General features: G+C 45.2%; 1 protein-coding gene across 2 annotated transcripts in view; it reads left to right on the top strand.

The window, feature by feature from the left end:
• The window catches only part of ZFX (zinc finger protein X-linked), a 543920-nt gene that overhangs the window by 105432 nt on the left and 422124 nt on the right, over positions 1–16364 (top strand). For both annotated transcript variants that reach the window (XM_069204818.1, XM_069204819.1), the window contains exon 3: positions 15651–16217. In XM_069204818.1, coding sequence (XP_069060919.1) covers positions 15651–16217 — 567 coding nt within the window. The remainder of the gene's footprint in view (positions 1–15650; positions 16218–16364) is intronic.

Genomic DNA, 16364 nt, shown 5'->3' with positions numbered 1-16364 from the left:
AAAGCCAGCTATTTGTATCCTTCGCAAGGGTAATCAAGGGGTCGCTAGTAACAACAGGAACAATATCAAGATGGATCGCAGATACAATGCAAACGTGCTTCTTAAAGGTGGGGTGAACCCAACCCACTCGCCCTAGGGCACACTCAACAAGGGAGAAGGGCGTAACTTTAGCGTTCCTAGCAAATGTACCTATGGGCACAATCTGCGCAACAGAAACATGGACAATCCCCCACACATTCACAAAACACTATTGGGTGGACGTTGAAATGAACAAGGAAGTAAAGTTGGGATACCTCCTCCCAATATATCCAACCCAAAGGAGGGAATACCACTACATAATTTAATGCAAAGCATGTGAATCCAGAAAAGGATTTATGCTGCAAAACAAAATGGTTGCTTACCAGTAGGAGTAGTTGTGCAGCCTGATGAATTTTCTGTATACGCATGCGACCCACCCACCTCTCCAGAAAGAGGAGGCCAATGCATCAGATTGGAAAAAGAAAGAAGAAAAAAAAGGAGAAGAAAGGAAAACTGAAAAAGAGAATCTGAAGATGACTACACACAGGAACATCTGGGGTGCTGTCTTATGTCACACAAGTTCTCGATCATACCACCAAATGGCGGTCGTTGATGCCCACAACAATAAACAAGCATTTGCAATTCAATGAGTCTCGCATTTACTTGAGTTAGAGCTATTAGCTTTGTAAACTCCTAACCTGATTTTTCTTCCCGCATAAATTGAAAATATTTTAAACGGCCGCCATGAGCACCAACGTGAAGAGAGACTCAAAAGGGAAAAAAAAGTTTGCTCTCAGTGAAAAGTATTGGCAAAAGTGCTATTCTCTATGTTACGGGGTTGATGTCATGCCCAGCGAGATCGCGCTGCATAGGAAATTAACAGAAAAAGTGGTCCAGATACCATGCAGGAAACACTGAGCCTCGTATGTTTTCAGTAGTTGGCTGGAGCTCTCAAAGTGGGCTAAACACCAGAAAAGGCATGACGTATGCATGCCTTTCACTAATATAATTAAGGGAATTTTGAAAGATAAGCTCACGAACCAATGAAAGTAATGGGCGTGACATGAGCATGGTTAAAAGCCCAAAGAGAGATTACACCAGGGACGCCTTGCACTCGACCCTAAAAAAAAAAAAAAAACGATGAATTAAACCCAGATCTGTGACTGGGGTGAGTGTTTGAATTGTTCCACATTCTGTCCATCATCTGTTCTTTTTAGTATATGGGTACTCACATAAACGTCTCTATGAATAGGTGAGAACATGTATTTAGGAATATAGAAATATGCATCCATGTTAGTCACACAACTTTCAATCAAGCAGTGTAAATTAATTCCATGTATCAGTAACAGCATGGAAGGAAAAACGTGGCAGTGTGTACTCTGCTAGTCTAGTGCACACATCACATTGGTTTCCGGCAGCAGAAACTCCTGCTGTTTCATCCGGCCCTGTCCTGGTTTTGGAAGAGTTGATCTCTTCACTTGGATGTCTCAACAAGTGGATGTAAATAGTTTGTTTTTCAGAAAACCCCTCTGTTTGCGGTGATGAAATGGTAAGATGCTACTCCCTCTGGGGTGCAGGTGGTGTTTTTAGCCACAGTGTAACTCTAGTACACTTTGTTCCGCCGCAATACAGTCTGGTATTTGTACTTCAAAGAAGGGTGTAAATCTGACAAGCAAAGCATCCCCAGCTCTGTCCAGAAACATATTCTGGTCGGTTAAACATCTTTTCTTTTCCGGCATTTCTGCTTTATTGTAATCACTCTGGGAAATTCTAAACATACTTAATACAATTTCAGCAAGATTATAAATCAATTTACAAAGACTCTCTGAGAACCTTAACATATATACAGGGAGTGCAGAATTATTAGGGAAGTTGTATTTTTGAGGATTAATTTTATTATTGAACAACAACCATGTTCTCAATGAACCCAAAAAACTCATTAATATCAAAGCTGAATATTTTTGGAAGTAGTTTTTAGTTTGTTTTTAGTTTTAGCTATGTTAGGGGGATATCTGTGTGTGCAGGTGACTATTACTGTGCATAATTATTAGGCAACTTAACAAAAAACAAATATATACCCATTTCAATTATTCATTATTACCAGTGAAACCAATATAACATCTCAACATTCACAAATATACATTTCTGACATTCAAAAACAAAACAAAAACAAATCAGTGACCAATATAGCCACCTTTCTTTGCAAGGACACTCAAAAGCCTGCCATCCATGGATTCTGTCAGTGTTTTGATCTGTTCACCATCAACATTGCGTGCAGCAGCAACCACAGCCTCCCAGACACTGTTCAGAGAGGTGTACTGTTTTCCCTCCTTGTAAATCTCACATTTGATGATGGACCACAGGTTCTCAATGGGGTTCAGATCAGGTGAACAAGGAGGCCATGTCATTAGATTTCCTTCTTTTATACCCTTTCTTGCCAGCCACGCTGTGGAGTACTTGGACGAGTGTGATGGAGCATTGTTGTAGGAAGTTGGCTCTGTATGTGCTATTTCAAAGTAAGTAATAGCATGCACAGAGTCCAAGGGTTCCCCTTAGAGGTAAGATAGTGGCAAAAAGAGATAATACTAATGCTCTATTTTGTGGTAGTGTGGTCGAGCAGTAGGCTTATCCAAGGAGTAGTGTTAAGCATTTGTTGTACATACACATAGACAATAAATGAGGTACACACACTCAGAGACAAATCCAGCCAATAGGTTTTTATATAGAAAAATATCTTTTCTTAGTTTATTTTAAGAACCACAGGTTCAAATTCTACATGTAATATCTCATTCGAAAGGTATTGCAGGTAAGTACTTTAGGAACTTCAAATCATCAAAATTGCATGTATACTTTTCAAGTTATTCACAAATAGCTGTTTTAAAAGTGGACACTTAGTGCAATTTTCACAGTTCCTAGGGGAGGTAAGTATTTGTTAGGTTAACCAGGTAAGTAAGGCACTTACAGGGCTTAGTTCTTGGTCCAAGGTAGCCCACCGTTGGGGGTTCAGAGCAACCCCAAAGTCACCACACCAGCAGCTCAGGGCCGGTCAGGTGCAGAGTTCAAAGTGGTGCCCAAAACGCATAGGCTAGAATGGAGAGAAGGGGGTGCCCCGGTTCCGGTCTGCTTGCAGGTAAGTACCCGCGTCTTCGGAGGGCAGACCAGGGGGGTTTTGTAGGGCACCGGGGGGGACACAAGTCCACACAGAAATTTCACCCTCAGCGGCGCGGGGGCGGCCGGGTGCAGTGTAGAAACAAGCGTCGGGTTCGCAATGTTAGTCTATGAGAGATCTCGGGATCTCTTCAGCGCTGCAGGCAGGCAAGGGGGGGGTTCCTCGGGGAAACCTCCACTTGGGCAAGGGAGAGGGACTCCTGGGGGTCACTTCTCCAGTGAAAGTCCGGTCCTTCAGGTCCTGGGGGCTGCGGGTGCAGGGTCTCTCCCAGGCGTCGGGACTTTAGGTTCAAAGAGTCGCGGTCAGGGGAAGCCTCGGGATTCCCTCTGCAGGCGGCGCTGTGGGGGCTCAGGGGGGACAGGTTTTGGTACTCACAGTATCAGAGTAGTCCTGGGGTCCCTCCTGAGGCGTCGGATCTCCACCAGCCGAGTCGGGGTCGCCGGGTGCAGTGTTGCAAGTCTCACGCTTCTTGCGGGGAGCTTGCAGGGTTCTTTAAAGCTGCTGGAAACAAAGTTGCAGCTTTTCTTGGAGCAGGTCCGCTGTCCTCGGGAGTTTCTTGTCTTTTCGAAGCAGGGGCAGTCCTCAGAGGATGTCGAGGTCGCTGGTCCCTTTGGAAGGCGTCGCTGGAGCAGGATCTTTGGAAGGCAGGAGACAGGCCGGTGAGTTTCTGGAGCCAAGGCAGTTGTCGTCTTCTGGTCTTCCGCTGCAGGGGTTTTCAGCTGGGCAGTCCTTCTTCTTGTAGTTGCAGGAATCTAATTTTCTAGGGTTCAGGGTAGCCCTTAAATACTAAATTTAAGGGTGTGTTTAGGTCTGGGGGGTTAGTAGCCAATGGCTACTAGCCCTGAGGGTGGGTACACCCTCTTTGTGCCTCCTCCCAAGGGGAGGGGGTCACAATCCTAACCCTATTGGGGGAATCCTCCATCGGCAAGATGGAGGATTTCTAAAAGTCAGAGTCACCTCAGCTCAGGACACCTTAGGGGCTGTCCTGACTGGCCAGTGACTCCTCCTTGTTTTTCTCATTATTTTCTCCGGCCTTGCCGCCAAAAGTGGGGCCTGGCCGGAGGGGGCGGGCAACTCCACTAGCTGGAGTGTCCTGCTGGGTTGGCACAAAGGAGGTGAGCCTTTGAGGCTCACCGCCAGGTGTGACAATTCCTGCCTGGGGGAGGTGTTAGCATCTCCACCCAGTGCAGGCTTTGTTACTGGCCTCAGAGTGACAAAGGCACTCTCCCCATGGGGCCAGCAACATGTCTCGGTTTGTGGCAGGCTGCTAAAACTAGTCAGCCTACACAGATAGTCGGTTAAGTTTCAGGGGGCACCTCTAAGGTGCCCTCTGTGGTGTATTTTACAATAAAATGTACACTGGCTTCAGTGTGCATTTATTGTGCTGAGAAGTTTGATACCAAACTTCCCAGTTTTCAGTGTAGCCATTATGGTGCTGTGGAGTTCGTGTAAAACAGACTCCCAGACCATATACTCTTATGGCTACCCTGCACTTACAATGTCTAAGGTTTTGTTTAGACACTGTAGGGGCACAGTGCTCATGCACTGGTACCCTCACCTATGGTATAGTGCACCCTGCCTTAGGGCTGTAAGGCCTGCTAGAGGGGTGTCTTACCTATACTGCATAGGCAGTGAGAGGCTGGCATGGCACCCTGAGGGGAGTGCCATGTCGACTTACTCATTTTGTTCTCACTAGCACACACAGGCTTGTAAGCAGTGTGTCTGTGCTGAGTGAGGGGTCTCTAGGGTGGCATAAGACATGTTGCAGCCCTTAGAGACCTTTCTTGGCATCAGGGCCCTTGGTACTAGAAGTACCAGTTACAAGGGACTTATCTGAATGCCAGGGTGTGCCAATTGTGGATACAATGGTACATTTTAGGTGAAGGAACACTGGTGCTGGGGCCTGGTTAGCAGGGTCCCAGCACACTTCTCAGTCAAGTCAGCATCAGTATCAGGCAAAAAGTGGGGGGTAACTGCAACAGGGAGCCATTTCTTTACACAAGCCCCCCCCAGCCCACAGGCCAGGAGACTCAGCCCAAGCTGGGAGAGTCTTCCTAGTCTGTCAGGCGAGGAAGAGTAGGAGAAATAGGCTGGTTAGTTGCAGGGCCTACTCTGCCTTACATCCTTCTGTTCAGGTCATTCCCTTTGGGGAACTGACCCACTTCCACAGTGATAGGACCTAGTCTGAATTGCCTCTTGTCTGCCTCTTCAATGTCTCCACCCATTCTTTCTATTTTGGTCTTAGAGGTGTCCACCTCTGCTAACCTTATCTTGGCCAGGGTCACCCCTAGCTTACCCAGAGAGGTTACCCAGAGCTGGAGTAACCCCACCATGACCAATAGGGTCAGGGGGCCTAACTTGCTATTTGGCATGGGGTCAGACCACCAGGCTAAGGATAGTGCAGCCATAAAGGCTAACACCCAGCAGAGGCCACTGACAGCTGTCAGTGCCCAGAACCACACCTTTAGCTCTTCACCTAAAAGGGAAGGGGCTAAGTTACAGGCTTCTTTGGGTTCAGGTTGCCTGTCTGCTGTATTGGAGTGGGGGGTTACCACATCTTGTAGTAAACACCCTTCTTCCACTCTTTCTTCTGTTAGCTGAGGAGCCACCCACTCAGGTTTAACAGTTGCCTGACTAGCCAGGACTTCTTGTGGGTCAGGTTGGACTTTATCAGGGCCATTTTTGGAGTTCTCCCCTACTGGAGCAGAATCTCCTTGGCTTGCTGTAACCTTGGCTAAAGGTTGTCCACCCTTCCTACTCTGTTTTCTTTTCTTCTTCTTCTGGGGCCTGCTTGCATTTACTGCAGAGGCAGGACTTCCAGAATCCTTGGGAGAGGACTGGCACTGGACCAGTTCCTCTCTTGGGCTCTGACTAACCTCTGGGTAGTCATTTCCAAGGAGACAATCAAGGGGGAGGTCTGTACTGACTACCACCCTTCTCCAGCTAAGAGTGCCACCCACTTCTATGGGTACTAAAGCCACAGGCTTCTTAGTGACCCTGTCTAGGCTAACTCTTACCCTGGCAGTCTCACCTGGGATGTACTGGTTTGAGAGCACCAGCCTGTCATGCACAATAGTGTGACTGGCACAAGTGTCTCTAAGGGCAGTGGTTGGGATTCCATTCACCAGTAGGTGGTGGAAGTGTCTACTTCCCTCTGGAATCTCCAACTCACCTGTTGGGCCCTGTTTCCAGTTGAAGGCTAGGAAGACCTCCTCATCTGAGGAGTCATCTCCCATGGCTACACTGGTTACCCCAGGAATTTTGTTCTGGGGTTTGTTTTTGGGACAAGAAGTGTCCTTGGTGTGGTGCCCAGACTGTTTACAGTTGTGGCACCAGGCCTTAGTGGCATCCCAGTTCTTACCCTGGTACCCACCTTTGTTTTGGGTTGTGTCTTGGGGCCCACCCACCTGTTCTGGTTTTTGGGGGCCTACAGAGGACTCTTTTTCTTTGTTTCTAGTGTTACCCACTTTCTCCTGGGGAGTTTTTGTAACCCCTTTCTTTTGGTCACCCCCAGTGGAAGTTTTGGTTACTCTAGTCTTGACCCAGTGGTCTGCCTTCTTTCCCAATTCTTGGGGAGAAATTGGACCTAGGTCTACCAGATACTGATGCAACTTTTCATTGAAGCAGTTACTTAAAATGTGTTCTTTCATAAACAAATTATAAAGCCCAACATAGTCACACACTTCATTTCCAGTTAACCAACCATCTAGTGTTTTTACTGAGTAGTCTACAAAATCAACCCAGGTCTGGCTCGAGGATTTTTGAGCCCCCCTGAATCTAATTCTATACTCCTCAGTGGAGAATCCAAAGCCCTCAATCAGGGTACCCTTCATGAGGTCATAAGATTCTGCATCTTTTCCAGAGAGTGTGAGGAGTCTATCCCTACACTTTCCAGTGAACATTTCCCAAAGGAGAGCACCCCAGTGAGATCTGTTCACTTTTCTGGTTACACAAGCCCTCTCAAAAGCTGTGAACCATTTGGTGATGTCATCACCATCTTCATATTTTGTTACAATCCCTTTGGGGATTTTTAGGATGTCAGGAGAATCTCTGACCCTATTTAAGTTGCTGCCACCATTGATGGGACCTAGGCCCATCTCTTTTCTTTCCCTTTCTATGGCTAGGAGCTGCTTTTCCAAAGCCAATCTTTTGACCATCCTGGCTAACAGGGGGTCATCTTCACTGAGAGCATCCTCAGTGATTTCAGAAATGCTGGACCCTCCTGTGAGGGAAGCAACATTTCTGACTATCATTTTTGGAGACAGGGCTTGAGAGGCCCTGGTCTCCCTATTTAGGACTGGAAGGGGGGAATTGCCCTCCAAGTCACTAATTTCTTCCTCTGTGAAGTCATCCTCAGAGGGGTTGGCTTTTTCAAACTCTGCCAACAGCTCCTGGAGCTGAATTTTGGTAGGTCTGGAGCCAATGGTTATTTTCTTTATATTACAGAGAGACCTTAGCTCCCTCATCTTAAGATGGAGGTAAGGTGTGGTGTCGAGTTCCACCACATTCATCTCTGTATCAGACATTATTTTGCTAAAAGTTGGAAGACTTTTTAAAGAATCTAAAACTGTTTCTAGAATCTAATTTCAAACTTTTAACAAACTTTTAAACTCTAAAAGACAATGCTAAACAGGGACTTAACACACAAGGCCCTAGCAGGACTTTTAAGAATTTAGAAAACTTTCAAATTGCAAAAATGAATTTCTAATGACAATTTTGGAATTTGTCGTGTGATCAGGTATTGGCTGAGTAGTCCAGCAAATGCAAAGTCTTGTACCCCACCGCTGATCCACCAATGTAGGAAGTTGGCTCTGTATGTGCTATTTCAAAGTAAGGAATAGCATGCACAGAGTCCAAGGGTTCCCCTTAGAGGTAAGATAGTGGCAAAAAGAGATAATACTAATGCTCTATTTTGTGGTAGTGTGGTCGAGCAGTAGGCTTATCCAAGGAGTAGTGTTAAGCATTTGTTGTACATACACATAGACAATAAATGAGGTACACACACTCAGAGACAAATCCAGCCAATAGGTTTTTATATAGAAAAATATCTTTTCTTAGTTTATTTTAAGAACCACAGGTTCAAATTCTACATGTAATATCTCATTCGAAAGGTATTGCAGGTAAGTACTTTAGGAACTTCAAATCATCAAAATTGCATGTATACTTTTCAAGTTATTCACAAATAGCTGTTTTAAAAGTGGACACTTAGTGCAATTTTCACAGTTCCTAGGGGAGGTAAGTATTTGTTAGGTTAACCAGGTAAGTAAGGCACTTACAGGGCTTAGTTCTTGGTCCAAGGTAGCCCACCGTTGGGGGTTCAGAGCAACCCCAAAGTCACCACACCAGCAGCTCAGGGCCGGTCAGGTGCAGAGTTCAAAGTGGTGCCCAAAACGCATAGGCTAGAATGGAGAGAAGGGGGTGCCCCGGTTCCGGTCTGCTTGCAGGTAAGTACCCGCGTCTTCGGAGGGCAGACCAGGGGGGTTTTGTAGGGCACCGGGGGGGACACAAGTCCACACAGAAATTTCACCCTCAGCGGCGCGGGGGCTGCCGGGTGCAGTGTAGAAACAAGCGTCGGGTTCGCAATGTTAGTCTATGAGAGATCTCGGGATCTCTTCAGCGCTGCAGGCAGGCAAGGGGGGGGGTTCCTCGGGGAAACCTCCACTTGGGCAAGGGAGAGGGACTCCTGGGGGTCACTTCTCCAGTGAAAGTCCGGTCCTTCAGGTCCTGGGGGCTGCGGGTGCAGGGTCTCTCCCAGGCGTCGGGACTTTAGGTTCAAAGAGTCGCGGTCAGGGGAAGCCTCGGGATTCCCTCTGCAGGCGGCGCTGTGGGGGCTCAGGGGGGACAGGTTTTGGTACTCACAGTATCAGAGTAGTCCTGGGGTCCCTCCTGAGGCGTCGGATCTCCACCAGCCGAGTCGGGGTCGCCGGGTGCAGTGTTGCAAGTCTCACGCTTCTTGCGGGGAGCTTGCAGGGTTCTTTAAAGCTGCTGGAAACAAAGTTGCAGCTTTTCTTGGAGCAGGTCCGCTGTCCTCGGGAGTTTCTTGTCTTTTCGAAGCAGGGGCAGTCCTCAGAGGATGTCGAGGTCGCTGGTCCCTTTGGAAGGCGTCGCTGGAGCAGGATCTTTGGAAGGCAGGAGACAGGCCGGTGAGTTTCTGGAGCCAAGGCAGTTGTCGTCTTCTGGTCTTCCGCTGCAGGGGTTTTCAGCTGGGCAGTCCTTCTTCTTGTAGTTGCAGGAATCTAATTTTCTAGGGTTCAGGGTAGCCCTTAAATACTAAATTTAAGGGCGTGTTTAGGTCTGGGGGGTTAGTAGCCAATGGCTACTAGCCCTGAGGGTGGGTACACCCTCTTTGTGCCTCCTCCCAAGGGGAGGGGGTCACAATCCTAACCCTATTGGGGGAATCCTCCATCGGCAAGATGGAGGATTTCTAAAAGTCAGAGTCACCTCAGCTCAGGACACCTTAGGGGCTGTCCTGACTGGCCAGTGACTCCTCCTTGTTTTTCTCATTATTTTCTCCGGCCTTGCCGCCAAAAGTGGGGCCTGGCCGGAGGGGGCGGGCAACTCCACTAGCTGGAGTGTCCTGCTGGGTTGGCACAAAGGAGGTGAGCCTTTGAGGCTCACCGCCAGGTGTGACAATTCCTGCCTGGGGGAGGTGTTAGCATCTCCACCCAGTGCAGGCTTTGTTACTGGCCTCAGAGTGACAAAGGCACTCTCCCCATGGGGCCAGCAACATGTCTCGGTTTGTGGCAGGCTGCTAAAACTAGTCAGCCTACACAGATAGTCGGTTAAGTTTCAGGGGGCACCTCTAAGGTGCCCTCTGTGGTGTATTTTACAATAAAATGTACACTGGCTTCAGTGTGCATTTATTGTGCTGAGAAGTTTGATACCAAACTTCCCAGTTTTCAGTGTAGCCATTATGGTGCTGTGGAGTTCGTGTAAAACAGACTCCCAGACCATATACTCTTATGGCTACCCTGCACTTACAATGTCTAAGGTTTTGTTTAGACACTGTAGGGGCACAGTGCTCATGCACTGGTACCCTCACCTATGGTATAGTGCACCCTGCCTTAGGGCTGTAAGGCCTGCTAGAGGGGTGTCTTACCTATACTGCATAGGCAGTGAGAGGCTGGCATGGCACCCTGAGGGGAGTGCCATGTCGACTTACTCATTTTGTTCTCACTAGCACACACAGGCTTGTAAGCAGTGTGTCTGTGCTGAGTGAGGGGTCTCTAGGGTGGCATAAGACATGTTGCAGCCCTTAGAGACCTTTCTTGGCATCAGGGCCCTTGGTACTAGAAGTACCAGTTACAAGGGACTTATCTGAATGCCAGGGTGTGCCAATTGTGGATACAATGGTACATTTTAGGTGAAGGAACACTGGTGCTGGGGCCTGGTTAGCAGGGTCCCAGCACACTTCTCAGTCAAGTCAGCATCAGTATCAGGCAAAAAGTGGGGGGTAACTGCAACAGGGAGCCATTTCTTTACAATTGTCCTGCATGAAAATCATTTTTTTCTTGAAGGATGCAGACTTCTTCCTGTACCACTGCTTGAAGAAGGTGTCTTCCAGGAACTGGCAGTAGGACTGGGAGTTGAGCTTGACTCCATCCTCAACCCGAAAAGGCCCCACAAGCTCATCTTTGATGATACCAGCCCAAACCAGTACTCCACCTCCACCTTGCTGGCGTCTGAGTCGGACTGGAGCTCTCTGCCCTTTACCAATCCAGCCATGGGCCCATCCATCTGGCCCATCAAGACTCACTCTCATTTCATCAGTCCATAAAACCTTAGAAAAATCAGTCTTGAGATATTTCTTGGCCCAGTCTTGACGTTTCAGCTTGTGTGTCTTGTTCAGTGGTGGTCGTCTTTCAGCCTTTCTTACCTTGGCCATGTCTCTGAGTATTGCACACCTTGTGCTTTTGGGCACTCCAGTGATGTTGCAGCTCTGAAATATGGCCAAACTGGTGGCAAGTGGCATCGTGGCAGCTGCACGCTTGACTTTTCTCAGTTCATGGGCAGTTATTTTGCGCCTTGGTTTTTCCACACGCTTCTTGCGACCCTGTTGACTATTTTGAATGAAACGCTTGATTGTTCGATGATCACGCTTCAGAAGCTTTGCAATTTTAAGAGTGCTGCATCCCTCTGCATGATATCTCACTATTTTTGACTTTTCTGAGCCTGTCAAGTCCTTCTTTTGACCCATTTTGCCAAAGGAAAGGAAGTTGCCTAATAATTATGCACACCTGATATAGGGTGTTGATGTCATTAGACCACACCCCTTCTCATTACAGAGATGCACATCACCTAATATGCTTAATTGGTAGTAGGCTTTCGAGCCTATACAGCTTGGAGTAAGACAACATGCATAAAGAGGATGATGTGGTCAAAATACTCATTTGCCTAATAATTCTGCACTCCCTGTATTTGGCAAAGGTACAAAAAGAAATCAAATCCATTTCGCCCAGTTCTACTACTTGCATAATATGTAATTCAGCAAACAAAAAATGCCACCCCAGTCAATACCAGAAGAATGTTTTTTTCTGCACGACCTCGTTCATTGGGAATTGGACAGCAAGACCATTTCCAAATGTATATGAAAAAAGCGAATTGCTTGCGAATCATTTGACTTTTATAACAGGGACCTTAGCAAGTACATCCCTGGCCCTGAACAGTAATGAAAATAACAGAGTTTGTTTCAACCATACAAACATATTGCACATTTGAAAGCTGAACTAAATGTATTTTCTTATTTTCTCCATTTTGTTTGTGTAATTGCAGACCAACAAGTGCGCAGTCTCTTTGCTGCATGTTTTGCTGCGGTGCAATGCTTCGATCTGACATAACAAACCTGGACTTCTAAGGCTTAGAACTTTCTTACCATATTTAACAAAAGCTCCTACAGAAATAGTCTAAATGACGCAACTGTACATGCCCAGATTTTTTTCAAAGATTCTGGAGTGAGCTCCCTATACCTCCAGAAGTTACTTTGTGTAGTGCATCTCATTTTCATGAATTATGATAATTAAAAGTTGCTCAGAGTCATCGTAAGAATTTTAGAGTGTGGCAGAATGTGCGACAGGTGGAGTTATTTGGGACGGGTGGCATACCAGTGCAGAAGGATTACCACTTTTACTGAGTTGTACACAACTTCTGCACCTCTTATTCAAGTCGACTTCAACATTTCGACGATGGAGCACTTTTACTGCAAAGTCAGCCTGATTTCCTTTTGTTTGCAGAGAAATAGTTATACCTCCCACTGTATTTCCTCGGCTCAGAATTAGCTTCTCGAAGACACCAATATTGTACCTTGTCCACAAGTTTTTAAGATTTTACCTTTGGGACGCAGCCCTGAAGTTGAGGAGGCTGCTTTCACAGCCTTTATTTTATTTTTCTATATGCCATTCACTGTTTACTAATAACAACTTTGAAACACAGCGTGATCACGCTATGTAAAATGCAGTGCTGAAATTGAAAACGGAAAAACCGAGTGCGATCGTGCTATGTAAACCCCAGCACAATTGCGCTGCGTGGAAAATAAACATATAAAGTAGTCCGGAAACCATGCTGAAAACATCGAGCCTCAAATGGTTTCAGTAGTTTACCGGTGCTGTGTAGGTGGGCTTAACACCGGAAAACGCATGACGTATGCATGCCTTTCGCAAATTAAAGCAAGCGAATTTTAAAAGGTAAGCCCACGAATCAATGAAAGTGACTGCCGTGACATGGGCGGGGAGATTACAGCATGGGACGGAGCGCTCGCTCATTAAAAGGAAGGATAATTCTGGACCCAACCACTAGATGATGGAATAATACAAAGCACGTGAATTCAGAATATTCTTCAGGCTGCAAAACTACTCCTACTGGTAAGTAACCATTTCATTTTCTGCAGCGTAAGCAGCTTCTGAGTATGTTTAAATCTTAAAATTCTTTTATGCTGCTTATTATACATAATTGACTGCATTATCTCTTTTGGCCCGTAAAAGGATTTTCTTTGTTGAGAAAACGTTTTTACGTAGTGTCTTTTGAAGGCTGGTTGTGTTTATCACTTCTGCTCAGAATACTCATTCTACATAGAGCTACCAGATTGCATATATGGTGGGACTTATTCCTAACTTGTACGACCAGTTAATTATGGGCCCTTAAAATAGCCCCTACCTACAGAGGTGCGTCTTTAGTTCATGAAAAAACAAGCCTTTACTTATCTTATATTCTTTTTATCCTTGCTATTAAGGAGAATGTATATGTGTGTTTGTTGTCTACTGCATTCCTACTGGAAATACAGTGTAGCACAGTACAGTGTCAGAGGCATATTTACAGGCATTATCTAAATGATTGAAGGGGAATCTGAGTTCTGAGAGTGGAGACTATTACTTTGTGAAGTTGCAATGTTTTTTAAAGAGGTGTGTCTTCAGCTCGTTCCTAAACTGGAATGTGGTTGCAGTGGCGAGTAGAGCATAGGGTTGCCACTTTAAAAATGGAAAAATATGCAGACTTGAATATTAGTTCAGAAGTCTTTCTGGGAGGAATGGTTTCTTGCTCTTCAGCAGAAAGCGCGGGCACTAGCCTGTTTTAGGTTTTCTTGGTGATGTGCCTATCAAGGCTGAGGTTGATGTCAAGGGTGTATCAGAGTGACTTGCCTTTGGGTGAAAGTTGAGGGTTTGAATTTCTATATGATCATGTTAAGCCAGGTTTGGACTAATTGTTTCTTGTCACTGTGGAGGAAGTTAGGATTTCCCTGTTGGAGTACGTCAGATTGTTGGTTATGCTGAGAATGATGTTCGACTAATGGACTTCTTGTAGGTGTGTAAGGTTTGCAGGGCATTGTGAGTAAGAAAATGGTGTGGTATGCATGCATAGCACACCACCCTTGACTTCCCCAGTTGTCTAGTTTTCAGAACTGTTTGTGTCTGGTAGGTTTTTCCAGGTTTTTCTACCCAAGCTCAACAAGTGCAGCTGTTAACCATTGCACGTGGGATGACACCAGCAGTATCATCAAGGGTAGCAAGGGTAGATTCTCCCCTTCCCAATCATACCTCTGCTGTCTGTATCAGTGCTCGAGGGCTGAGATAGCCCTCCCGAGCACTGAAGTAGTGAAAGCGAAAGTAGCCGATTGGCTCATTTCACTTTTATTCTCATTAAAATTACATAATTTAACCTAAATTGGCCGGAAGGATTTCTTGCCTTGTGTGAGGATGGCTTGTAGCTGTCCTCTGCACACAAAAGCCGCCCTCTGCACCAAACCGATTAAATATGGTTCGTACTGATTTGAGGACTTCATATGCTCAGCTAGAATCCATTGCTGATTAGTGTATGGGGAGTGATAGTCAGGATCTAGCAATGCCCATTGAGCAATGCTCTTGGGCTGTACTTAATTTTTTGCTTGTATCCTTGTTTACTATTTCCAGGAAAAAGTATGTGCTACCCATGTTTCTTCATTTTTATTTTTGCACTTGCAATAATACGCAATAATTTTCCTTGCGTACCTCTCCCTGGTGGTAAAATGTGTTTTCAGTTTATCTGGGCAGCTGTGAAGGAGCAAACTGAATGGCTGTTCAATTCTTGATACATTTTTGACGTGTTATCGATTTATGTATCTTGTACCTTTATGAACTGTTATGGCTTTCACAGAGCATGTTGTTGTTTTTTTTTTTTTTTGTCTGCTTTGTTTTTTAATTGACTGTAATTGCATTTCTGTGGTAAGGTCTATACAGAAAAAAAATATAAATATTATTAGTGTAAGGTGACTTGATGCTCATCGGCACAAAGTTGTCCGGTAAAATCGTTGAACCATATTGTTTTTTTCTTGTGTGCTTCTCGAAAAATAGGGCAAATCTGAGCATTCATTAATAAAAACTGTCTTTGTTGCACAGAAGACGACTAAGGACATAATTTGGTCGGGGGAAACGCTATTTTTCAAGACATCGTGTTTCTGATTCTTCTAGAAGGAGCTGGCTTTATCTGATGTGGCTGTTATATGAGTGTTTATCACCTTAAATGGCAAAAAATACAGTCCTTTGGAGATAAATAGTGATCCGCACAAACCACAAAAAATGTATTTAATCCAGATAGTACGTCTTTATAATTGAAGTATACAATCTTTCTCCAAGTCCACAAATGCTATAGTAAGCTAACTAGTTTTCCTGACCAAGGTGTTTCCTAATGGTCAGCCAGTGGTTCTGCCCTTGGTGAACATGTTGTTCTCTTTGTGTTTAAATCATTCAGTTTACGCCAATTTAGAAGCTTGATTTAGTTGGAGATATTGTAAAGGATATTTAATATTTATCTTAGAGGAATAATGTTTAGTTTCCATGGTGCTCTGCTGCATTTGTGGTATTGTATTGTAATGAGGTACATTATGTAACTTCTGTATGTGTAGTGCCTATTGCAGACTCCAAGCTTCAAAAATAAATAGAGTGACTTGTTATTTCTTGTGTCCTGACCACTTTATTTTTCTGTTTTTCATGAACAGATGCACCTCTTGATGGGGATCACCAAATTGTTGTGGAAATCCAGGAGACTGTATTTGTATCCGATGATGTGGACTCCGATATTAACGTGCATAACTTTGCTCCAGATGAAGCAGATTCTGTAGTTATCCAGGATGTAATTGAGGACTTGGTGATAGAGGATGTTCAGTGCTCAGACATTGTGGATGAAGGCAATGTATCTGAAACTATCATAATTCCTAACCAAGTACTGGACACTGAAGTGGTGGATGAAGTTTCGTTGGAACACTGTAATGTTCCAGATGATGTTTTGGTTTCGGACATCACACCGGAGTCCATGTCTGTACCTGAAAATGTATTGACAGGCGAGGTCATGCACGTGCATGAAGTTGCCAATTTAGAGCACGTCGTGCAGGATGATGTTTTGGAAACAGACATTATGTCTCATAATCTGTCAGCCAACATAATTTCAGAAGAGGTCCTGGTAACAGACTGTGTCACTGAAGCAGTGATTGATGCTGATGGTATACCTGTAGAATGCCAAGATGAAGACAGTAAAAGCAACTGTGACGACTACCTGATGATTTCTTGTGAGTGTTATGGAATTGTAATAATGCTGGTTAAAGTAGCCTGGGAAGGGTGGTTTGTTTTGTTCTTAGCTATAAAAATGAATACATGTGATCATTTATTATTTACCTTAGTTAGGAAGTACGGTCATTCCTGCTCTGCCTCCTTTG

The sequence above is a fragment of the Pleurodeles waltl genome, chromosome 8 (genome assembly GCF_031143425.1).
Source record: "Pleurodeles waltl isolate 20211129_DDA chromosome 8, aPleWal1.hap1.20221129, whole genome shotgun sequence".
NCBI lineage: Eukaryota > Metazoa > Chordata > Amphibia > Caudata > Salamandridae > Pleurodeles > Pleurodeles waltl.
Note: the sequence above shows the minus strand (reverse complement) of the source record. Positions and strands in the feature narration are given on the sequence as shown.